This window comes from Syngnathus scovelli, chromosome 7 (assembly GCF_024217435.2).
Source record: "Syngnathus scovelli strain Florida chromosome 7, RoL_Ssco_1.2, whole genome shotgun sequence".
NCBI classification, from domain to species: Eukaryota; Metazoa; Chordata; class Actinopteri; order Syngnathiformes; family Syngnathidae; genus Syngnathus; species Syngnathus scovelli.
This window is the reverse complement of record NC_090853.1, coordinates 11,908,507-11,932,862: the sequence shown is the minus strand read 5'-3', so window position 1 is coordinate 11,932,862 and position 24,356 is coordinate 11,908,507. Positions and strand designations below refer to the sequence as shown.

General features: G+C 40.7%; 2 protein-coding genes across 3 annotated transcripts; both read right to left on the bottom strand.

Moving 5' to 3' along the window:
• Nucleotides 1-891: 891 nt before the first annotated feature.
• zgc:114130 (uncharacterized protein LOC570332 homolog) lies at nucleotides 892-13,741 on the bottom strand. 2 transcript variants are annotated; one of them, XM_049726319.2, is made up of 4 exons: nucleotides 13,666-13,715; nucleotides 13,485-13,580; nucleotides 3,894-7,453; nucleotides 892-3,017 (listed from the first exon to the last, which is right to left on the bottom strand). In XM_049726319.2, the coding sequence occupies exons 3-4, from the start codon at nucleotides 3,945-3,947 to the stop codon at nucleotides 1,839-1,841; spliced, it is 1,233 nt and encodes a 410-aa protein (XP_049582276.1). In that variant the 5' UTR covers nucleotides 3,948-7,453; nucleotides 13,485-13,580; nucleotides 13,666-13,715; the 3' UTR covers nucleotides 892-1,838. The 2 variants fall into 2 exon arrangements, with proteins under 2 accessions (XP_049582276.1, XP_068507533.1); XM_068651432.1 differs by lacking the exon at nucleotides 3,894-7,453 and having other exon boundaries at nucleotides 13,530-13,580; nucleotides 13,666-13,741.
• Nucleotides 13,742-21,347: 7,606 nt separating this feature from the next.
• zgc:162730 (uncharacterized protein LOC564559 homolog) lies at nucleotides 21,348-24,028 on the bottom strand. The gene is made up of 2 exons (XM_049726318.1): nucleotides 23,879-24,028; nucleotides 21,348-23,554 (listed from the first exon to the last, which is right to left on the bottom strand). The coding sequence occupies exons 1-2, from the start codon at nucleotides 23,909-23,911 to the stop codon at nucleotides 22,298-22,300; spliced, it is 1,290 nt and encodes a 429-aa protein (XP_049582275.1). The 5' UTR covers nucleotides 23,912-24,028; the 3' UTR covers nucleotides 21,348-22,297.
• Between the last annotated feature and the right edge of the window lie 328 nt (nucleotides 24,029-24,356).

The window sequence follows — 24,356 nt, the reverse complement described above, 5'->3', positions numbered from 1 at the left end:
GAGGGGGACATCACTGAAGGATTGGAATAAAGAAAGGGAAGACGAAGGGGTGGGGGGTTGGACTGTCTTGGTGGCGAGTTAAGAGAGAAAGGAAATGGGTGGGAGACCAAGCTCTGTAAGATTAAACTCGCAAACAAAAGACTTCTTATCTCCGCATGAGATCTCCATGGCAGCATGCTGCTGTCACACAGGCTCCAGCAGGCCTTGGGGAATGTTCGTTTCTTCTATTCATTTTTGGCAAACTTTCCGCATGTGAACAGAGCTGTCACATAGATTTAAATATAATCACTGGTGAACAACAGGAGCTTTATCAAAATGCACTCAGACCATAAACAGATTCCCCTGGGCATCTTCCAGTTGTTAATGACACTGTACATGTACCGTAAACAACACAATTACTTCTAAGGTCAGCTTTGTTGTAACTTTAACTTCCTATTTAGGTATCATCTGAGTAACACTGTATCTACTAGGTTTTATAACCTCATTGAAAAATTATGTTATCTCAAATACTGTTGGTATAGTTAACAAGATTCAAAATAAGTTTGACTTGTGCTCATCTTTGATTGACAGTCACTGTTGTTTAGTTGTAACATTTTTATCAATGTTTAGTAATTGCATTACCTAAATACAAATATCCCCTCAGTATGATACAGTACTTTTTGACTGACCATAAACTACAAAACATTAAAATGATGCATCCAATAGTGTTAATGAAAACAGAGCAGTGTCAAACTCTATCCAATTCATTACATTTTATTTGAATATATTTGGCTATCAATTTTACATAACACTTGTCCTCGTTTGTTACGACTCGTGAGTGAGGTGGAGCCTATTCCAGCTAAATTTGGGACACACCATCGGCTGGTTACAACTCAATTGCATCAGACTCAGTTTATTTTAAAATGACTTTATTTCAAGAACAAAAATGAAAAAAATAAAATATATTAAACTTGATACAAGCATTAACAACTTGGTCATCTATAAATAGGTTAAAATAAATTAAATAGATTTACTAAAGAGTATCACCTACAACACTAAAGGCCTCAAAATACATTAATGAAAACGCCCTTTTAATTAGATGATCACATTGTTGCGCTAATTACCTTTAACACACAAGAAGAAGCTAATAACATCTCTAAAAGGTTTAGCTTTCGTTTGTAGCTTAAGTGATGGGGGGGGGAAAGCTACAGAATCATTACAATACAAAAAGCTGTAATGGTGAGAATACTGAATGAGTGGAAATAAGATGATGTGCTCATCAAAACAGTGCACCAGTCACACAAAAAAGCAAAAAAAATATATATAAAAAATCTGGGAATGTTTACAATCTATATTTCAAGCCAACCCCCCCACCCCCACCCCCAAAAAAGACGCATTGAACACTCCTCTCTGGAACAAACCACCTAGCTGTTCAACATGACCTGCAACACTACAGGTACTTAAGTTGTTTAAAAACACAACGAGTTTTAAAGCCTCTGATCTGAGGCCAGTGACCGCACCATAACCCCAGACTGCACAGTTAGATGGAAAGAGCAGCTTATAAAACAATAGGGTACAGTGCTTCTTAAACATCAGGCCACATAGTGGTCCTGATTCCGCCACACAACATTCAACTACAAAATGTAAGGTCTTTGGTTTTACACACATACAAAATAATCTCAATGGGACTTTTAGCTCGCACTTTTGTCCCATCTGTCTTTGCTATGTTTTCGTAGCCCTTAGGAAGACCTTTCTGCAATACGGCACTTAATGTAACATTTTTATGGAAGTAAGGGGAAAATCTGGGTATGCCTGTGTTAAATGTGTTTGTGTGTGTGTGTGTTGTGATGTGATACAGCCTAAAGGCTGAGTCCAGCAGTATCCTCAGGAAGTGAGAGCTGACTGAACACGGAGAGGCGTTTTCCGTCATTGATCCCGCTGCAGGACTCCGCTCCATTCAGCGAGCTGGGAGAGTTGCTCCCGTCCTGTTCCTGATCTGAAAGGGAGGTATAGGACAGGGATCTTGTGCCGAGCGACCGCGAAAAGAACGCAGACGCACCGGGGCTCTCCCTCAGGGATGGAGATGCAGATGGAGATAACCCAGACGGGGAACAGCCAGAGTCTGGGGAAGGCAGGAAGGGAGAGCGTGGATTTGCAGCAGAGAAGGGTTGATACTGCGGGGTAGGGGAGGCCTCAAAGGTAGTAGACTCCATCTCCAAGAAGACGTTAGAGAGAAGATTGGTGATATCGGCACAAGGGGGTGAGATAGATGGCGCTTGTGAGAAAGAGGCAGGGGGAGGATGAGGAGGAGGAAGGCTTTGTTGGGGAGCAGAGGGAAATCCTGCAAAGCTGACGCTCTGTCTGATCAGTGGGACTCTATGGGAGTGTGCAGAGGGAAGAGACAGCGGTGCAAAGCTTGAGGAAGAAGAGGAGCGAGCCATATGATTTTTTTCCTCCTCATTGTTGTGAACAAAGTGGCAGCGGATACCATAAGGGCAGAAGCCGATGGTGTGGAAGGTGCGGCAGGGTTCAGTTTTGTATTTCGGATGCCTGCTGAGGTCCCGCAGCTCCTCAGCGCCATGGGCAAACTGGCATTTGCCGCCATACTTGCATGTACCGTTCTCTGTGAAGGAACGACAAAGTTCTGTCTTGTAACGGGTCGTGGTGGAGGAAGTGGATGAAGACATGGGGTTCAGCAGTGTGGAGCTGATGCCTTCTTGAGGGTCCTTCATATCTGAATCAGGCCAGCCAAAACTTGCTGCTGTGATACTGGAAGTCTCTACCATGCTGACTGAGCGCTGAGATAGGAAGCGCTGCTTTCGCCATTGGGTGGAATTAAGAAGAAGGGAAGCCTGGTTGCTCTCTGGTCGCTGCCCCCAAATAGTGGTGGACAGATCATCATTGTCTAGAGGACCGGTGCAGAGAGACAAGGATGTATCACAGCTACGTTGCCGTCCAATGTAGCCTGGTGTCTTCATGGCTAAACTGAGGGCTGACGACTGACTGTCCTGTCCTCTCAGGTCAAGACTCTGGAATTGCTGCACAAAGAATAAAAAATTGCATCATTGTCATGAAAGAATATTTCTATTTGCCCGACTCAACTTCAGAAAGCAAAACCATTTTCCATACACCAGTTTACTTCATTGAAAGTGTACTTAAAGCTGTCGCACAAACTCATTCTCTCCCCCCTTGTGGGATTTGCATACAATCAGCTGACTAGCAAGTTTCTCATACAAAAAACATCACCTTTTTTCCCAAATCTACAAATTAAAAAAAAAAGTAGTCCAAAATTACATTTCTACAATGACACCCTAAACTATCTTCTTATTGAGTAATAATTCATTTTGGACCAATTAAGTTTAAAATCTCTTTGTTGCACTAAGACCCAAATATTACATTAAAAAAAAAGTCATGAAAACTGACTGTATAGCTTAATTATGTACGTAGGATAATCTAATGCTATCTAATGCACGATAATTACATTATTCTGCATGCAATATTTTAAGTATTCTAAATAATTTTCAGACCAATCTAACTAAATAGAGCCCCCTAAACACATGATCAACAGTTTAGTATCTTACATTCGAACATAGGATGCATGCTTTAAGTTTGACATTGACATCAATTCCCACACGTTAAAGATGTTGCGCACCAGTGCAAAATATTTTCGTTTAAATCCAGCAAACAAGCAGTTTACCAGCAACCACATACAATAAGTTAGCTTCATGACTGGCTAACTCTGGCGCTATGCAATAGTCACACTCTTACCAACTTGATAATAAAGTTACCCCGAACAAGCCGACATACATAAAATAGCAAAGTTGTGGAAGGCTAACAGTAGCCATGGCAAAAACAGCCATTGCACGCATAACCTTCCTCTTTCGATTGATTGTTGTTGTCGGTGCGTCTTTTACCTTGCACATCATCTCGTCCACGCCAGCGAACTGGTCGAGTTGGTAAGACAGCATGATGCGTGCACAGCTCTCAGTGTGCTCCTGCCCACTCCCGCAGCGATGGACGCGACCCAGTGTGTGGCATGAGTCGATCAGAAGTTTCTAGTAAGTGAGTGGAGTGCGAAACAAGCTCAAGACACCAACCACGTGTGGGTTTAAAAGCGGACACGGTTGCTGCAGGCCACTCCCACGCCGTCCATTCACTCTCAGCCAGCCCAAAAATTTAGTTCACCCTATGTCTGGCAGTCCTACGCCTCCTTTTGAAGTTAACTTCAACAAAATGGACACGCATCTACAATTACCTTCACTATATATGAGCGTCGCAGCAAAGGAAACACCCCGCATGCATCGCTCTCTCGAGTAAACACGCTTCAGTCGAACTGAAAAAGTTTGTTCTGATAGCCTTCCGTGCAGTGGTGGGAAATTGCAATGCGCAAAGGTGCTTTGTTGCTCGAGTTTGCGCGAATGTATTTTTCAGAGGTAAGAGGTATGATCAACCTTGATTGAAATATTCACTCATTGAGTTCTTGGAGTCTTACAAAAGCACCTAAATAAATAAATAAATAAATAAATAAATAAATAAATAAATAGGGGGAAAAAAAAGAATATAAAAACAGAAAGAGCAGTGACATACAGGAACGTAAGACAAGGACCATTCATGATGAGTTCACAAAATTGAGAAACGCAAGATATTCCCCATCGGTAAAAAATTAGACTACAAAAACAATTGGTCTCTTATTGTGTTATCCTGAAATGGTGTAAAAAATAAATTCCTAATTTGAGAATTTAAAAAAATACTCCCATCTAATCTGAGGAGAGGAGGGGAAGTTGAAACATGTTTTTTTCAGTTGCTAATGTAGCATTTTTTGTTATATTAGTTCACAAGAAACCACAGGAACACATTGTGATATCATAAAAGTTGAGCCAATGCGACATTACATGTAGTGTATGGAAATAAATGTTTATGATGCCAATAAAAGCACTTCACAAGTGGGTTTGGATGTTTGGAGCTCCTTTTTTTTGTATAGGAGAATGGTCACTTTTATCAGCAACCTTTCTTTATTTGCCCAAATGTTTCTGTAATTATTAATACAACAGACACCATGTAAAATATATTTCAATGAGATTATATTTTGTTGCTAAAATAATTTTGTTGTTCTCCATGAATTTTCTAAACATCTTTACACATTTACTCAATTTGCAGTGATGGGTTGTCTCTATGAAAAAAGATCTGTTAAAACTATGTGTAAATTTAAATGCATCTTTATATTGAATGACATCGATGTTTGAAATCTTCTCATGAGCGGTATTCTTTCTACTTTCTAGGCAGGGTGCATGGAGACGATGTGCAAATATACTGCTTGAAAATGCCAATGTAGAGCCCAAAGCACAGAAAGATAATGGTGAGACAGAAACATATGGATTGAAGGGACGACTTGGAGACAGCCTATCCCTATGACACAGACTGGGAGGAGTGAGGTCTTTGATTTCAAAGGTAGTAAATGTGTGAAACATTCCACTGCAGAAAAGAGCCATGACAATACAGTATCTGAATTGACTGTGTTTCTCTTATCACATACTCACCAGCAAGCATCATAGATGTTAAAACAAAAATAAACAGAACCAAAGGATACTTGGGTGTGCGCTACGACCACACTGTTTGATGCAAATGAGAGATGCCATGAGCATTGGCTGGGAAAAGTCTACTTTCACTCCACAATGGTGCACAAAGGTGCAAACACCATTACACTAAATTGTACTTGCGTCCGGCACAAAAGTAGAGTCCAAAGAGTTCTAGTGGAATTGTCTCCATGCGTGCGTGTGTGTAATTATTATTATGTGTGCTTTTGTATTCGATGAGGGGATTGCCCCACTCCTACACACACACACACACACACACGCGCGCATGCACACACACGCACGATTGTATTGATGTAGTTGTACAAAGTTCACACTAGGCGGTCTGACCCAACAGGACAACAGGTGTAGGATTTGTATGTAAGTTTGTTCTAAAGTTACTCTTCCAAAGTTGAAATGTGAGTAGACTTTGGTAACAATATAAGGGACACACAATGAGAAACAAATCTGTTTTTACAACCCCCCTCTCCCACAAAAAAAAAGTTAAAAGATTGATAAAACTCCAAGATGGAGGTTGTTTTCATCCAGACATGGGAAGGTCACACATTTATTATAATTGTTACAGGGGTGTAGAAGTGCACTGCCTCGAGCTAAAATGTGTTTCTAATATTTCATTCCCCTCACGAGAGTAATTATGAGGGAACTAGAATAGTAGCCAGCTCTCAATATGATGCATTGTAGTTGTACACTACATCACAATTACAATAAGAAACGCTGTTGAGTGAATACCTTTCTAACAACGTCACTCACGAGATAGACTGAAGATAGACTTTGTGATGACGTTATTTGTGAGTTAGCATTGCTGTCTGAATTCTGTATGTATAAAAATATGCAGCATACCAACCACGTATGGTTAAATTGTAGTGACTATGTGTCATTCAGATGTGTTCATAGTTTAGGAGGTCCAACCATAGTGTGCTAAGTGTGAACAACAGCTAATTATGTTAGGCAACAACAAACTGCTGTAATTAGTTCAGAGTCCAAAGCCATTTTCTCTGCATTTAGCCTCAGATTAAGACCACACTGTTAACAAGCAACGTACAATTAACAAAAAGTCAACAACATTAAGTGCCTTGAGGAAAGTGGCTCTTCTGCTGATGTGCTTAGGTAAACAAACGTTATCTGCAAATAAGCTATTTGGTCGGCAAGTTGAGTTTAATTCTATAAACAAATCTCTTTGGGTTATTTTGGGATTACTGGGTACATAGGAGGCATCTGAAAGAAGAGGGGGAGGGTGACAAAGTAGGAGAAATCCTGAAAGGGAGTTTTGCTTCTTGTCGAGTCCAGCTGGGCGAGAGTACCTTTGGTGCACAATGAGCTCAATGAGCTGCAGAACCAAATAACAAACTAATGGCCCGCCTTCCACCATGCTAGCCCTACACTCACACACGCACGCACGCACGCACACACGCGCGCACACGCACACACGCACACACGCACGCACAGACATAGTGGGCCTAACACAGATGAGTGAATGGGAGGGAAGAGGGATTGTTTGGAGCAATAGATTGTGAGGAGAGAGTCGTGGAATGGACAGTTTATAGAGGAATCATGAAAGCGAGGACTACAATTAACGGAAAGCATCATTAAGTATTCTGCAGTAGATATTGAGTGAATCAGGCAGATGTACAGACATGTGTCAGTAGAAATGTACATTAGTATTCTTTGTCTAGCTTCTTTTCCATGAAATGATTAACCGGGTTGTTGTTTGAGAGGCGCTTGCCTATTTGACATCTGCTTGGTATAAGAAGAGATGAGAGGAGACGTGACTGTGATGTAGACGAATCTCTGGCAGTGGGGTGCCTCATTTTGACATCATGTTTGAAGAAATGATGAAGGAATATTCCCAATATTTTTTTCACTAATCACTGTAGCATTCCTTCCTGTAGAGAAAAGACACATTGAAATGCTGCTTTGGGGATTTAGAACACAAATTGATGACAAAAACATTACAACGAGTTGTTATCTTTTCTGAGTTTAACTCACAGCCAAATAATTATTTTGTGTGTAAGGGAAGGAATTCCTCTGCAGACCCACGAATGATTCTTGAGATAAGAGGCTACTATAACCAATGACATAATAAAGAGGGTGGCTGGAGGGGGGTCGGGTCCATGTGTTGAGATGGGGTGGGGCGGGTTTCAGTAGACATCTGCTCCTTTTTTCCTTTCCCCTACCCCCACCCTTCACCCCCCCTAACTTTCAATAATGAACCACCAATGTGTGAGTGTTCCTTCTTTCAGAGAGTCTTTGGATTTGAGGGGCTATGCAGACTTTAGAACTAAATACACATTTAAAAAAGTAGCACATTTTGATGCCTGAAAATCCCAAAATTTAGCGTTTGCTAACTTTGTGCTTTATATCATTCTTTTAATCTAATTGTGTCACTACTAAAGTCACAGCAGTCTCGCATATTGCTGTAATGCTGTTATTTCTTGGGCTCCTCTAGATGGCACTGTTCAATCTAAGGCTGAAAGCACACGGACTTGCCATTTCTTCATTTCTCTCTTCAAACCATCAGTGCCATCTAGAGGAGTTAAAAATACAACTGGTTCACAAAGTAAGTTTGAAGCTTCAGTTTCCCTTCACTTATGACCAAGAATGAAAAGAAAATACTCTTTTGTATGAGACCTGGGAGGAAAAGCAGTAAAATTCTGCCAACAATTGCCGAGCATGCATTCTATTGTTTTTTTCTGTCATCGGCTCAAACATCTTTTTGACAACTTATTGTCTTGTACAGTACATTAATCATTTTAAAACCTCTTGTTTTATTTTACTTTTCCCACTATGAAAACATATTCAACAACTTTTTCGATTTGGCATATGCACTACTGTGCGTCATTAGAAGCGCGGCAAATATATAGGTACCGAACCCCACTCGTTTCATATGCGTATTCACCGAACCCCTCTTTAGTGAAAAATAAAATCATGTTTTTCAAATTTAAGACATCGATGTTTTTAACTGCTGCACAAAATGAGCCGTGCAGAAACAAAACCAACACAATTTATGAACTCAACAAATTACACACCTCCAAATCAATGTGACTACTGCTGTTGCCTTTGCGAGACCAGTTCAGATATGCGTCATCACAAATTTACACGATACATCAGGTATGTTCGGACCTCCACAGTGGATGCTCTGCCGAACCCCTGAGACCGACTCACCGAACCCAGGTTAAGAAGTATAAGTTAAGTATATGACTCCCTCTTGTTTTTGTTTAGGCAAGCACATAAGGCACACACCGTAGGTTTCTACTCCTGGTGCAAAGTTCACAACCTAACCTTTAACCTCTGACGTCCCTCCTTCTCCATTCTCTGCTGTTCACTGGAATTCTCTCCCGTGGATTTGGTTAGAAGGTGAGAGTGGAGGAGAGCAAGAGAGAAGTTAAAAGAAGCTTTCAAACCATGATAACATCAACAAATGTCAACACGGAGACTGGCGTGGAAAAGGGAAGCAGCATTTTCGAGAGAAGGGTGTGTGTGTCTGGGTGTCCAATCACTCATTTGTTTGGGTGGATAGAAGCAAAGGAGGAATCTGTTTTGTTGGAGGGATCATCAGACCTGTAGGCTACCACAGCAGAGCATGGACAGCCCGCTAAATCACACCACAGATTTTCAATAATATTCAGGTCATGGGACTGAGATGGCCATTCCATGAATGAAGATTCACAAGATCACGCAAGAGTATTATACTGCCTTCTGCTGGAACATGAAGGACACGTGATTGTTATTATTATTATTGTTTTAACAATTTACATTAGCCTTGTATGATGCACTCCCCATGGACTAGTCATTTCATCGCAACGCTGACTTTCGGTTGGTTTATTTTTAATTTCAGTCTCATCCTACAAACAGTTAATGAATAAATAAGTAAGTAAATAAATAAAGAGGGTTAGAAAATTTTGAAAAAAAAAAGAATTATGATTGCTAATTAAATTACCATTATCTTATACATTTACTTGCGTGAACAAACTAACGATGAGACTTTATTTACGTCCCAGGAGGCAAGAGTGAATATAGTTTTTGTTTTAAATGAATGACAGGGGGAGCTGTTGCCCCATTTCTATACGCGTTTTTATTTGATTAGATGAAAACGTGAATTTAAATCCTGCCCCGGGTTGTGTAAGTGTAGCTCTTTATGTCTGTCCAATGCAAAACCCATTGAAAAAGTGCATGCTGTGAGATTAATGAAAGAGAGTCAGAATCAAAATTTTTTTCAAACAACTTACACAAGCCTTGTCCTTGGGAGTGAGCTATACAACTTGTGTAATTCAAGCAACCAGTCCTTTAGAATTGTTCTAAACCCAAAACAAAACAAATGGACAAATCTTTGTTTCAATAACAGGCCAATAGCACTGTAGGTTTATGTCTACTTAGCCTAATGTAGATTTCTGTCTACTTAATGAGCGACCACGTTACACAACCAGGCATATAACCAGCTCAGGAACTAATAAATAATATGCACAGTAACAGTAACACAATCTTCATCCAACTCCCCTGTATTTTTGCCTGTAATCAGGATTGGGACAAAAACAGCTTTGTTTTGCATTGAGAAAGAATACCGACTCAAGTGAAGTAACAGTATCGTAAATAAGTGAAGGGATTGAAAACATTTGGGTAGCAAAATACAGTAGAGGTGCCACAATGTGTTTTTGTTTATATTAAATTGTTTAGGGAAAAAAAGCAGAGATTCAAAGCCCATGCCCTGGACGCTAGGCTGGGTGAAGATCTGCCATTTCCAAGAAATGTCCATAGTCCGACCGCCAGACTGCACAAAAGCATGTCAAAGCCACAAGGAAAGCGATCAGCAGCATTAGCGTAAGGTAAAAGTGTTATGATGGAGATGGCGTGTTGGCTCCACAAGTAAAAATCGGTGCCCCCCCAACAACAAGAAGAATATCAACTAGGGTGGATGTTAAGTGTACAAAACTATAATTCTTCATCTTTTGTTGACAGATGAATGTCAGAGACCTTGGAACTGTGAAAACATGTCTCTTCAAAAATAGGCATAAAAGATTCATCTGTTTGTTTTCCTTGTGAAATATAGCAACCAAGGCTGCTAGATACTCATATTTTACATTTTACATGAGTAATAGCACTGTTCTACAATTAAAAAGAACAGAGTCAACATAAGTATGTACTGAATACATATTTGCGTGCACATGTTTATCACTGTTTGACCCTGTCCTTGTCCTGAGAAAAGTGAGCCAGGAAGTTTGGGAGTGAACTTTCTGCTGCAATGAATGTTTACCAAGTTTGCAAAAATCTATTTTACTCCTACCAGATTCAAACCCTTGTACGTGTTGGCCATGAAAGCTTTAATCAGTTTTAATCACTACCTTACTTTTCCTTCTATCATCTATTCATGCACCTGTGCGTGGGAGGGTATTTTGCTACTTATTGGGGAGAAAATATTGCTTTAAACAATATTTTATCTGCTGAGCTCTGATGGAAAATAGGGTTTCGTATGATAAAGTATGTTGTGTGTGCCAAACGACAATTCCCAGTGTGTATATTCACACACTGTCCTCATGTAACTGTATCTAAGCAACCATTCATAATATTGATCACTGTTTGATCAGACGTATATTGATAAATGTGGGGCTTTTACTTCACCGGACGGTGTCTAGGCAACGTTTAATTAACGTGTGTAACTGCCAGTTTTTTTCTCAGACTGGGTGGGCCTCACTGACCTGTTTACCTCCACCGAAAACCTCCTTTTCAAATGGTTTTCTACTGCATGGTTCTACGGACAGTTGCTGTAATGGTGTAAACGTGACTATGACTAGTTATTTGTTTCTTTATGCCATATGATTGACATGCTACCAGTCCAGGGTGAACTCCCCATTTCACCCAAAGTCAGCTGAGTTAGGCTCCACCTCTTTTTTATCTTGAAAAGGATGAGTGGTATAGAACATGGATGGATGGATGGTTCAAATGATGCAATGCAACTACAGTGTAAGTGAGTGACTCTCAATTATTTTTGTTACATCCTGCAGGAAGAAGTAAGTATTTCCTGCTCCTACTCTCCAGCACGACTATAAATATTATCTTGTTTAATAATTGTTATAAACACACGTCTGCAGAACATTGTATCTCTATTAACATGTAAAAAGGAACTATACAGTCGAGCCCCCAACATTATCTAGTCTATTTGCAACAGGCATAGGCCAACAGTTCAAATTATTTTACTTGGAAACTCAAAAACACGATTGCATATATTTAGGCGTCACCGGTTTGTTTTTCTCAGCGTTGTGCTTTAGTTGTTGCAGTGCAAACATTAGGTGGTTGTGAAAGATGACTGTGTGCGTAAAAAAACAACATGCTCGATGACTGCGCTTCATTGTGCTGCTCGCTGGCAAAATGGGGTAAGCAAGCAGGACGTAAAAAAACAACAACCAAACTACTAATGTTATCTTGCTTGGTGACATATTGTTTGACCACTAAGCCAAACAACGATCCTACGTCAATCAGCTTCCTCTTTCTTACAGTCGTTAGTACCTCACAACCAGCATCACGCTAAAAAACCACTTCCCTTATGAAGTGTGGCAATTCAGAAAATACTGCTTTGCGACCATATTTTGTTTCCATCATTTCCAGGCCACTTTTACTGCCACCCTAACCTACAAAAAAAAATATTGAGACACACATCCACAACACACTTAAGAAGTGAAAACTGAAAAAACAGATATGGAACTACATATAACGGCTTCCATCTTTTGGGGAAGACTTTCTACAAGGTTTTTAAGCATGTCTATGAGAATTTTTGCCCTGTTATATCCAGTAACATTTGTGAAGTCAGAGGCCACTGTGTCATTCATTCCATAGTGTTTTAATTAGCTTGAGACTACATTCCAGTGAAGTTATTTAACAATAAAGTCATCCGTGCTTGTCTTTATGAACCTTGCTTTGTGTGTTGGGACAGAGTCATGATGAAGAAAGAATGATGCTCCAAACTGTGTGCACCAATTTGAAATAATTGACACAGGCAACAAATAAATCCAACCCCACATCTGATTGATTAATTCAAACATTTGCCTATATCGTGTATAATTGGAGTGTTATTGGGCAGTCTTATCTTGAGGGCACCAGATGAAATAAGGTTCAAGCAGCACGAGAAACAAAATATTCAGTTGGGCTGCAGTTGGTCATTGATGTCACCTTACTTTCTCACAGGCATTGGTGATATGCGTGATTAGAAAAATGTAAATTTTTGATTCTGTGTTATTTGCCATACACACAAAGAGGAAAACAACGTCCTGGATAGCTGTGCAATACAGTGCAATTACCTTGAGCAAAAACCGTGAAACCTGAAAATACTTTACATGAAATTTGACCCATATGGTGACCCTGCAATTAAAGTCCCAAAATACAAGTGCTCCAAAGGAAAAAAAAAGTAGTGACCAAACAATGTCTGCCACGGTGGGTATAACTGATGAACAGACATCTATAAATAAAACACTTAGATTGAAGTATATTTTTTTTAGTCAGATCAATGTTTTTCATCCAACAAAATCTATATATTATGTATTAAGCCAAACGACATTTACAATAAATTGATTTATTACACATATGACAATATCACTGTCTTGTCATAAATTATATAATTCTTATAATATATTTTGAGTTTCTTTGACCAACCCAACTGCAATCTGGAAGGTAAACTTTCATATACTGATGATATTTAAGAAAACAATATTGCCTAAACAACTGATAAATGATTTTGAAAAGCACTTTCCAGTGAACCTTTGTAATGTTTCAAACAAATAAACCCAAAAAACCCCAAAACTGTTTCATCGACACGGTTTGAATTCATCGGTCAGAAATGAGTTACTTTTGCAACATCTCATGTTCAGCATTGTGAGTGACGGTTAGGACAGAGCAAGACCTTATGAATCATTTACTTAATGAAATTACCGTCTTGGTACTTCAGTTAGAGACCTGGAAACATTTATCACTCACGAGTTCTCTCAAGTCTGTCACCAGAATATCACCAAGGCCCCTCTGTGCAATCTGTGAACAAATGCAAACCACAATCTCAAGGTGCAAATGAAAAACTCTTGACGGTACAATGAATGCATTGACTTTGAAGACTTACATCATATGAAGTTTGAAAAGACAACTGATGTGATTGTTGCTGACCGAGCTGCCTCCTTCCATTGAGTGTGACAAGGTACAGCCGGCAAGTTGGCTCATGTGGCTCTCCTCTGCTTTTCCATGATGCTTATATTTATGAGAAGGAATTCTGCTTCACTCTGCACTGTGCTGGTGTCACTTTGTATTCCTGGGATCACAGCCAAGAATACACATACTCTAAAGTCATTCCTTTTCTCCCCATAACTGCGTGCACACACACACGCACGCACGCACGCACGCACGCACGCACGCACGCACGCACGCACGCACGCACGCACGCACACACACACACACACACACACACACACACACACACACACACACACACACACACACACACACACACACACGCACACGCACGCACACGCACAAACACACACACAGACACACACATGCAGACCTTTAACCACTCAATTTTCAATCCACCTGTTTAAACATAGCTGTGTGTGTACAATACGTGCATGTGTGTGTTTGAGTGTGTGTGTGTGTGTGTGTGTGTGTGTGAGAACGATTCCTAACAGAAGGGCCTATTGTCCGCCAGGTTAAGACGTGTGTGCTGTGTCATGAGTTGGCTTGGCAGTCACAAGATCTGATTTTAGCGTAAAACGTATGCAGTGGACCTGAATGAACAAACTCTTTGAAAGGAAGCAGCTGAGCTACTACAGCTTCAGCAGTCTGGCTTTGTTGGGATAAGAACATACTGTATATCACAATACAAGAAATACTACTGTACGTTTGACTGAATATAGACATATATGGGATAAAAAAAAAACAACACATTTGTTATCTATTTTTCTCTATTTATTAATAGATTAATTATTTTTAGATGTAGTTTAATTTAGAATTGTTAAAATTCTCTGAATTTCATCCTCTCAGCATTTTGATTAGAAATTGCTCTCTTAAATTTTAAGTTCTACAATTGGAAAGTGACATTATAAGGATTCTTTTCAGTTGCACTTTTGGATATCTTTTTTTTTTTTTAACTAGAGTGCATCATTTAATTTGTTGTTTAACTGTGATATGAGGTTTGTAGTTTCTAAATCAGTTATGTAAAGTTTGTTAAAGGGTTGTGAATCATTTTCAAGTCCACAAATTGCGCATTTTCAGACAAGTTCACACCCTCGACTAATGGATGTAAATTTCATTCATTGTTGAGGATCTCTACACGCAGCCACACGTTGACTTCTTTAAATCCGAGTTTAAAACATTTTGTAATAAGATGATCTCCTCATAGTTTATATTGAATGTTATTTTGCTGTTAGCACAGAACGCCGTGTTCCCATGTGCCTTCTCACACATCTGTTTGTAATAAGCGTAGCGACACGGGAATAATTTATTTTCATACCAAGTTACGAAAAGTACATAAAAACAGGAAGCATGAAGTCTAAAAGCAGAAGCATGCACAGAGTGTGAGGGGGAACAGGAAGCGTGCAGTGAACATGTATGGGCCCATTGTGAAAGATCTGCTTTAATAACGCAAACAGCTGTGAAATAGCCTGAAGGGACTTTCTTCTGCTGCTCAACAGCAAACTTGCAACTGACCACACTAAAGATAAAATTGATTAGTTTGTCTGTTCTGTTATAACTAAACAACTTAGTCATATTTAAATCCAGTTCATTTTCAAAGACAGTGTCTGTGAAGGATGTGGAGTGGAACTAATGTGTAAACAAGTCAATTAAGTGCAGTCAAAACAAGCACGTGGGGTGTCAGGCCATAAGGTGTATGAATTCTAAAGTGTAGCACTGGTTGCGAAGGAGCTCAAAGTACACCAGTACTTTTTAGGAGTGCAAACCTGTAACTTAACCACCCACTTAAGTCAGGGGTGTCAAAGATTTTTTTTCAAAGGCCATATAGTTATGGCTTACCTCAGAGGGCCTTTATGACTGTGAAACCATATAAATGTACCACTCCAACATATTATTACATACAGTATAAAGAACAAATCAATAGATAACTCATTTTGAAATCAGAAGTTAAGAAAGTTATTAAATTATTTTATTAAACTTTTATTCAATTCATTTTCGAAATGATATAGTGACCCCAAGAAAATGCTTGCATTCAATGAATTGATTCCCACAATGATTCAGAGGGTTGCACGCTGCTGTCATATTTATAAACAATGATGACATCCACCACACCTATCTATTAAACTCAAAATCTGTTGGCCTGCACTTTGATCTAGTTCTATCATATCGAGTTCACCAAAATCTCATTGCACTACTTGCGCAACAATAGAGACCTACTTCCAGTTGGTCCATAGTTTTGTCTATTTTAAATTGCCAGTTAGGTGCGTATAAAATAAAATGCCCCTAGTCTGCTGGAATGGCCAGCATGACGCAGGGCGGTCTACCAAAGTCCCAAACGCATCACCCTGATAATCAAAACACATAAATGTTTATGTCCCAGTGCACGTTTGCTGTCTCTAAAATACATTTTATTGTACATATACTACCGTTCAAAAGTTTGGGGTAATTTAGAAATGTCCTTATTTTTTAAATAAAATCCCTATTTTCCAATGAGGATAGCACTAAATTAATCAGGAATACACTCCATACATTGTTAATGTGATAAATGACTGTTTCTAGCTGCAAATGCCATTTTTAAAAAATGCAATATCTACCTACGTAGGTGTATAAAAGCTCATTTTCCAGCAACGTACCTCCAGTGTTCGAATGGTCCATTGTGTTACTAATTGTGTTAGAAGGCTAACGGATGATGAGAAAACCCTTGAAAACCCTTGTGCAACTATGTTAGTTTTCATAGAAAACACTAAATTGTCTGGGTGATCCCCAAACCTTTGAACGGCAGTGTATTTCGCTTTTATAACACTACCACGAGAAAAGGCATCTACAGACACACTAGCAAAGTATATCAAATGCTGTAATGCTTTTTACACAGCGCTTTCTCATCTGTTTTCACTTCCCATTCTGCAAAATAGGAAGAACGCAAGCAATCTGTGGAGACTTCTGAATCATTATATATAACATGACAAACACAAACAGTTATATCAAATAAATCATACCCACCACAAATGCTGATTATAAAAGGTATTGTGTGCCAATCGTTTTTTTTTTTTTTTTTTTTTTTTTTTGGTATGGCGCCGACGTGAGTGGCAGCCTCCCAGCAGTGTTCTCTCTTTTTCCTCTTTATTTCCTTCTTTTCTCCTTTTTCTTTCTGTCTTTTTGTCCATTCGGCGATGCTGGTGCCTTCTACCGCACCTCGGTATCGCTTTGGATGTGATTTTCTTTTTTTTTTTTTTTCCCCTGGGACCGGGATGGCTGCGCACATCGGTCGAGACCGGCGTACCTCTACGACGGCTTCCTGCTTATCCGGCTGATGCTGACCGGGTCCCTTGCCTTGCAGCCGCGACCCCTGTGCTCCCTCGTGCTCGTCAGAACCAGCGACCTTCGCCGTGCTAGCCCCGTGGTGACCATCTGCACGTGCCCCGACTGGGTGCCCAGGACGCTGCTCACACGTTTGCCTGCTTTGTGATGTTTTCACCGATTCACGACCACGGTCCATTGGGTGCCGTTGAACTGGACTACCCTTACACCTGTCTGTGGACCCCGTGGAGGCTATTTTGTGTGTTTTGGGGTGTTTTCTGATATTGAGGGGTGCTGGTTGGGCACTGTTACTTTTTTCTTTTGTCTTTTTGCTTTGCTTTGCTTTGATGGCTTTTATCTTTCGCACTTTCTGGCTTTCTTTGTGGCGCCGTTGTATGGCAGCCTTATGAGGGCCTATTGAGTTGCGCTCATGCCATCTGTGTGTCTTTTGTAAACCCGCTCTGTGGTATGGATACTGCTGGGGCCTGAATTTCCCTGAAGGAGTATTCCCAAGGGATTAATAAAGTTGAGTCTAAGTCTAAGTCTAAGTCTATCCAATCAAAGGATGGAAGAATGCTATGGGCCATTGACTGGACCCTCTGAGAAGAATTTGTTATCTGATTGCTATCATTTAACTTTCACTCGACAGCAATGCTTAAACTGAAGGCCTTGGGCAGATTAGATTGACACGGCAACTCTTTGAGTCTGAAATCTGGACAGAAGAAATCTAACATCCACATACACATATAAGCATTCACTTTTATGAATAAATTAACGCAATTTAATGGTACTCATATTAGAATTAGGTTGTAAATGTTGGTCGTGATACTTGTTTTTAGACCAGCAGGGACGACCTTCCTGGCCCAGATGGGTCACCACATTCTCAATAAATGTGTAGTTTACAGTTATGTAGAGGTGTAAAATAGTAAGGATTTTTGTTTTGTTTTATGGAATCTCATAAATTGCACCGGGAAGTGAGCGTTAAACCTGCACAAATAAAAAAGTGAAGCCGTCAACAAGGGAGAGTTCAGGGATTTTTACTGCTTTACACTTCACGGCTCAACCCCCCCCTTACACTCCCCGCTCTCCCCCATAGTCTCCTCCCACTGTTCCCTGGGTTTGCGTCACAGCAGCAGCTCTGGCGCAGGAGTGAGGTTGAAGAGAAGAGAGCAGGAGGCGGGACGAGCTCAGGCCTGTGGCGAGGAATGTGGCAGAGGGAGCGAACATGGCTAAAAAAGGATCGCACTTCCACTCTGCTGCTGCTGTGATGTCACTTCTCAAACATTTCCTTCTTCCTTCCCCACCATTCCAACTTGTTGACATAGCACTTTCTTTCTAATTTCTTCTTGATTTTGGCTCACATCATCATCTTTCTCTAAATAAGTAGTCAACTACACAAAATTGGGTCTTTTAAAAATACTATGCAGAGCACAATGGATGTGAAATTCAGCTTATGATCCAATTACAGTCAAGAAGAAAGCAAGGAATGAACTGAAGCATGTTTCATGGAAATGCAGAGGCAACATAATAACATAGGGGGAAAGGGACTGTGTCAAAGTGCAAGGTACTGTGCTCGGTGCATTAACCTCCCGCTTGTTTAATATGTTGGAGTAAATAATGGTAGGTAACTGATGTCTGATGACCTCGTGAGTAAAGGAAAAGTTACCTAAGTTCTTTTGTCATTCCCTGAAGGTTTGACGGCAGCAGACGATTAATTGCTCAATCAGTTATGCCCATCCAGAAACCGTGACGATGTTTTGAGGGGAGTGTTTGAGCTATATTGTTATTAACTACAATAAATTAATAAAACACAGACGTGTACAGGCACACACAAGCCCAAACGATTTACGACTTCTGTCCTGATTTCTCGTTGCCTCGGGTGGAAAAGCTTCAACAGAATTCCTGAGAGGAACTCTAACCTGGTGGCACGTACAAAGTCATGCTCTTCTACGCTTGAATACTTTTTTCCCAGGGGACTTGGTGTACTTTCACCTTTTCTAATCTCCTTTTCTTGTACCTTTAATCCGCCTTGTCAAACACTTTTGATACTTTCTGACACCACAGTGGGGCTCAGCTACTTCTGTGGATTTGACTCACTATTTTTAACATGATTTTAACCACGTAGTTTTCAAAGGTAAATCATTGTTTTCATCGTCAGTAGACGTGTTCAGGGTATTAGACATTGCATTCATTTCTACTTGTGTATATCTTGTACCATATCTAGTGTTTTTCTGATTGGTAGATATGTACGTGTGTGCGTGTGTGTGTGTGCGTGTGTGCGTGTGCGTGTGTGTGTGTGTGTGTGTGAGTGTGTGTATACGTGTGTGCATGTGTACGTGTGTGCGGGTATAGGTGGAGACGTAAAGGATCAGCTGACATGGGTGAAAGGTTTCGACAGTAACAGCTTTGCGGTTGATTATTAACAGCTCCACAGCGGCTGTTGGTAATCTTTGCACTGTGTTGATAAGGTGCAGGGTTTAGATTATGTAGTATGAAGCAAGGAAGGAATATACAAAAAGATAAGTGGCCTTAATTACAGTATATGAAATTATGTATTTTGAGAGGGAAGAACCGAGCCCTTACTAGAGAGATTGGCTAAGGTTTGTGAGTCGTGACGAAGGTAGCAAATGTGCTTTCATGTCAGGATTCGTTCAAGGTCGTAAACAGTTCTCAGTTGTTCGCTAACATTTCTAATCTTTTTACTTGCCACAAGAGCATGTTAGAAAAAATTACTCGTGAAAATTACAGGCGACCTTGAACAAACTGAGATGAACCCTGATGAAAAATCAATGTCAAAAGTGTATATAATACATTATAAATGACTGCTGAGCTAAACATTGCTTCTTGTGCGAACACAGTTTGGTGAACTTTAACCATTCTACTTGCTGTTACAATCTAGAGCTCTAAGTGAACGCTCTTACAAACACTCAGGCGCTGATCCATTCTTTCAGCCTTTACTGTTTACACATTGTGGACTACACATTGTTGATTGTCATGGTAACACATCCTGCCTTCATTACAAAGAGGAACTGGGTTTACTTTTGGTCAAGACAACACATACTAGCAACCATAGCCCAGATCCACGGGTTTGATTCTGGGTGTTCTTACATTGGAGTTAAGCTGTGGTATCACATACATTGGAAAGATGATTGATGAGACTCTCCAATTCTAGCTAAAAGTAATGGTCAAAACTCCCATAATACCATTGTACTTTTCTAAGGCAGAACGCTTTCATGCAGTAGGCAGCGTACATCCAGCCAAGTAGTGTGTTTATCAAATTCCTAAACACATGGAACCAGACCATTGCCCTGGCATGAAAATGACAATGTGCCTGTTTTTATGCCGAGTGCAGTTACCAAATTGTCAAATGAGTATGGGGACAAGATGTAGGACTGGCATGAACATGATATTATGCCTGTTTTTATAAAATGTAGCACAAAGAGTCGAATGCTTTGACAATATCTAGCTGGGGGTTTTGTTTAGAGATGGTTTGCTCAATACAAGGCCAAACTGGGAGTTTTTAAGCGGAAATTTCAACACAGGATTGTCATGAAATTTCAACACCAAACCTAGAGACGTGATTGATTTTGCTGACAATTGCAATACAGATCAGACAGAAGCAGTGATTCATATGGTTGAAAAGCAAGCAAAGCAAATAACACTGCTGATTTTAGGAGAAGTGAAATGTTTTCAAACAAAATTCTAAAGTCTTATGCCCTATTTCTATTGCATTGTACCAGCAAATCTGTAGCAGCTCTGTTACATAAAAACTGAATGTCACTATTCACAGGAAGAAGGGCCAGTGAAGAATTGTGCCGTGTAAAAGACACATTACAGTAATTTCAGATGATTCTGTTTAACCCTCAGTATAATAAACAGTTAGCATTAACATCAACAAATACTTTTGGAAATTATATGGTTCTATTTAATTTATGTACACAATAGGTATTTTAGTCACACATGTGGAACTATTTATGCCCATTATGCCTAAAACGTCCCATTAGTCTCTCACAATGTAAATGGACTGTTCTATCAGTCAACTATATAAGAGTCAGAGACGGCGTTTCCTATATTCAGCTGTAATCTTATACTGTATGCTTGTAACATTGAGAACCCCCGTGCCCCTTTCACCCAAAATCAGCTAGTTAGCAATTTTCATTTCCCTGCGTACTAGTTTTTATTAGTTTAGTAAGCACAAACACACTGAAATATCTATGTGCAAGATAAAATGCAAATTAAAATGAATGTGTGTACTATATGTGTTTTATCTCACATATTGTTTGCAAGAACAACCAAAGACAAAAACAGAACACAAACCCGTTTTCTTATTCAGAAATTTATTTAGACACTTTTGGACGATTAAAAATATAAGATTCTTTTTTTTTTTTAACTCCCTTTTATCACATTGGTAATTCACAGACCTTGGAATAATTCTTCATAAATAAAGTACAAAATACATCTTTTTATGTAAACAGCAATAAATATCTTAATAAATATATTACTTTAAGTTAAACAATGCGAGGCTACCAATAACCAAAAGAATACTGTGTTCAAGTCCCTGAACCAGGCTGTCAATCAAACAGGGGACCTTAAAAGGGGGTGTACAGGAGGGTGACATGAAGAAAGCATCAAAGATTACAAAATGGTAAAGTGGGTCATGTATTTACATTTGACATATAATTTTCTGTTGCACACTTTGATCTTGCATCCGCTTGCACCCCTGGTCTCAGAAATAAGCGATGGTTACACGCACACAATCTCACAGGCCCACACACGCACACACGCACGCACCCGCACAAAGAAGAGTGAAGCTTTGGTTGAATGCTACCGGGAGACGATATTCTCCCTCTTAAATTTGCTGTAAAGTGCTTGTCACAGATAAAATGGCATCAATTAAACACGTGAGGTCTTTCTCATGAAGGCCACGGAATCAAACATACTGTTCTTGGCACTGCGGAGCACTGGCTTGTTAGGCAGGGAGAATATTTAAGACACGATACCATTGATTGTCTCAACCGATGAGCCATTTTGATCACTTCAAGTGTAAATTTGCAAACCAGCCAAATTGCTGGTATGGTCAAAATCTACAGAAGACCAAATAAGAAAGTCTCATTTGCTACACTGATCATGACAATTTGTCCAAGAGAAGTTCAGATTGGACAAACATGAATTAAGAACATTAAGTGTTATTATGTCATCAAAAGTTGACTTGTCCTAATCAGTTCTGGTTCCGCAGAAAGACTAGACACAGTTTTCTTCTGTTATTTCCCTTAGTCGGACAAGGACAGGCGTTCAAAGACAGTGAGCCTCTTGGTGGCTGAGGCATCAAAGATGGGAGACTCAGACCCGCTGGAACCTCCACTGCTGCTGCTGTAGCTGTCTTCCAGGGAGTCCTCCGAGGAGAAACGCTGCAGACTAGCGTGCTTCATCGATCCACCGAGGTTGGAAGCTACAAATAAAGCATTGCTGTCCTGCTGGTTTCCATCTGTTGCCTTGGTAAAGCCTCTGCCGCTGTTGTTGTGCAAAACAGAGAAGTCGTTCCCGTGGCCACACATGCAGCGCGAGGCTTTTGGCTCCACTATGAGAGGAATGTTGTGGATGTCACCAGAGCTGGCGCGGGTTTGATGGTTGCCAAAGTGGAATGTTGGTACTTCCCGCGTGAGGGAGTCACCAAACACTGGGGACATGAGATCTGGTGGAGGTGGAGACACTGAGGCAGCCCTGCTGAAGCCCAGGTTTGGATCAGTAAAGGACATAGGGAATGAAGGCGGCGGGGAGGTCCGTGACGAGCCCAGGAACCCTGCAAAGCTCACACTCTGGCGGAGTTGGTGGCGTGGATTCTGACTATTGGTTGTGTTGGGAGTTGGTTGGCGTGTAGTCTGGAATTTGCCAGATGATAGTTGGCCTCCACTGATTTTTTCCTCGTGGATAAAGTGGCAGCGAGATCCATATGGGCAGTAGCCAAAGTTGTAGAAGGTTCTGCAGTGCTCTGTCTTGTACTTTGGGTGGCGGTACATTCCACGCAGCTCCGCTTCACCGTGGGCAAATTGGCACTTGTTGCCATATTTACAGCTGCCTGTCTCCTGGAAGCCACGGCAGAGCTCAGTCTTGTAACGGTTGGAGGACAGCATGGGTGGCACCTGGGCAGGCAGGTTGGATGCTGGAGGAAAGCCTGGTGGAGGAGCCACAGTTGTGACTGGTCCTGAAGGGAGAGCTTCCAGGTTCTTGAATTGTCCAAAGGAAGAGAGCAGGGAGATGCTGGACTCAGTTAGGCTCATGGAGCGTCCTTGCAGAGCGGATGCTTTAGTTTGGACACTGGGGGCCTGGCTCCAGATGTTTGATGACCAAAGCGAGCTGCCGCTGTCATCATCAGTGATATGCTCAGTGCTGAAACTGAGATTGGCGGAGAGAGGTGGGGAGGGCGGCGCGAAGAATGAGGTGGATCGGTTCAGTCGACCCTGTCCTGGGACTTTGAGCTGAGACGGTCTTGGGAGCAAGGCATCATCAAGCGCCAGGTTCAAAAGGTTCTGTTGCAGATGGATTGATTTGTTGAAAACAGGCAATAAAGCTCAAGGCATACTTTCTTTCAGCAATGGTTGCTCTTTGCTCTTTTCTATAGTGTACAGATTTCAGATACGAAAGGAACACCAAAAGTACCGACTGAACATTCTTAGTCTTTAACTTTAAGATATGACTGTAAGACATAACTCAAACACACCCTAAATTGCTCAGTTGGTTAGTTAACTGAAACAAAATGTCATACCACTAGCTTGGTAATACAACAGCCACCTTCCCAAGGCCAAAATGACAGAAGATAATTTAAAATAGTAATCTGGAAACAAGCAACTCACCTTTGTCAAAATATTGTCATGCATTTCAGACATGCTGTACCCTTTAGGCCGGGAGAGTTAACTCAGATCCTCTGTTCACTGTTTGATACCTGTGTCCAGAGCCAAGTATGCTGAGGTCCACTGGTGTGCTGGACTTTTTATGACTGACTTAGAAACTCCTCCCCAAGTTGGGAGGAGTTTCCGCTGCTATGTTCCCGGATGTCCCTCCCTCCACCTCAAGTTTCATGTGAGGTCAGGGTTGGGCGTTTTTTCAAATGAGACAGAACATATACACGTATATACGTGCGCGCAAACACACACACATGCACACGCACACGCGCGAGAAAACTGTAGCTGGTGAACTGTGTCAGTTTTGTTGTTGTTTGAAATAAAATCCCTTCTAGCCTGCTGTCCAATGGGAGCGTATTTGTTTTTCCAATGAATGTGCACTATCTCTCCCTATTCTGTATGGCAATCCCTACGAATTATAAGAGGTTCT

What these genes read in the sequence shown, in the direction of transcription:
- zgc:114130 (XM_049726319.2), bottom strand. Translation starts at nt 3,947, where the DNA reads ATGCTGTCTTACCAACTCGACCAGTTCGCTGGCGTGGACGAGATGATG. An exon ending in TGGACGAGATGATGTGCAAG is followed by an intron (nt 3,018 to 3,893) that starts GTAAAAGACGCA and finishes TTCTTTGTGCAG; the next exon opens with CAATTCCAGAGTCTTGACCT.
- zgc:162730 (XM_049726318.1), bottom strand. Translation starts at nt 23,911, where the DNA reads ATGTCTGAAATGCATGACAATATTTTGACAAAG. An exon ending in ATGACAATATTTTGACAAAG is followed by an intron (nt 23,555 to 23,878) that starts GTGAGTTGCTTG and finishes CATCTGCAACAG; the next exon opens with AACCTTTTGAACCTGGCGCT.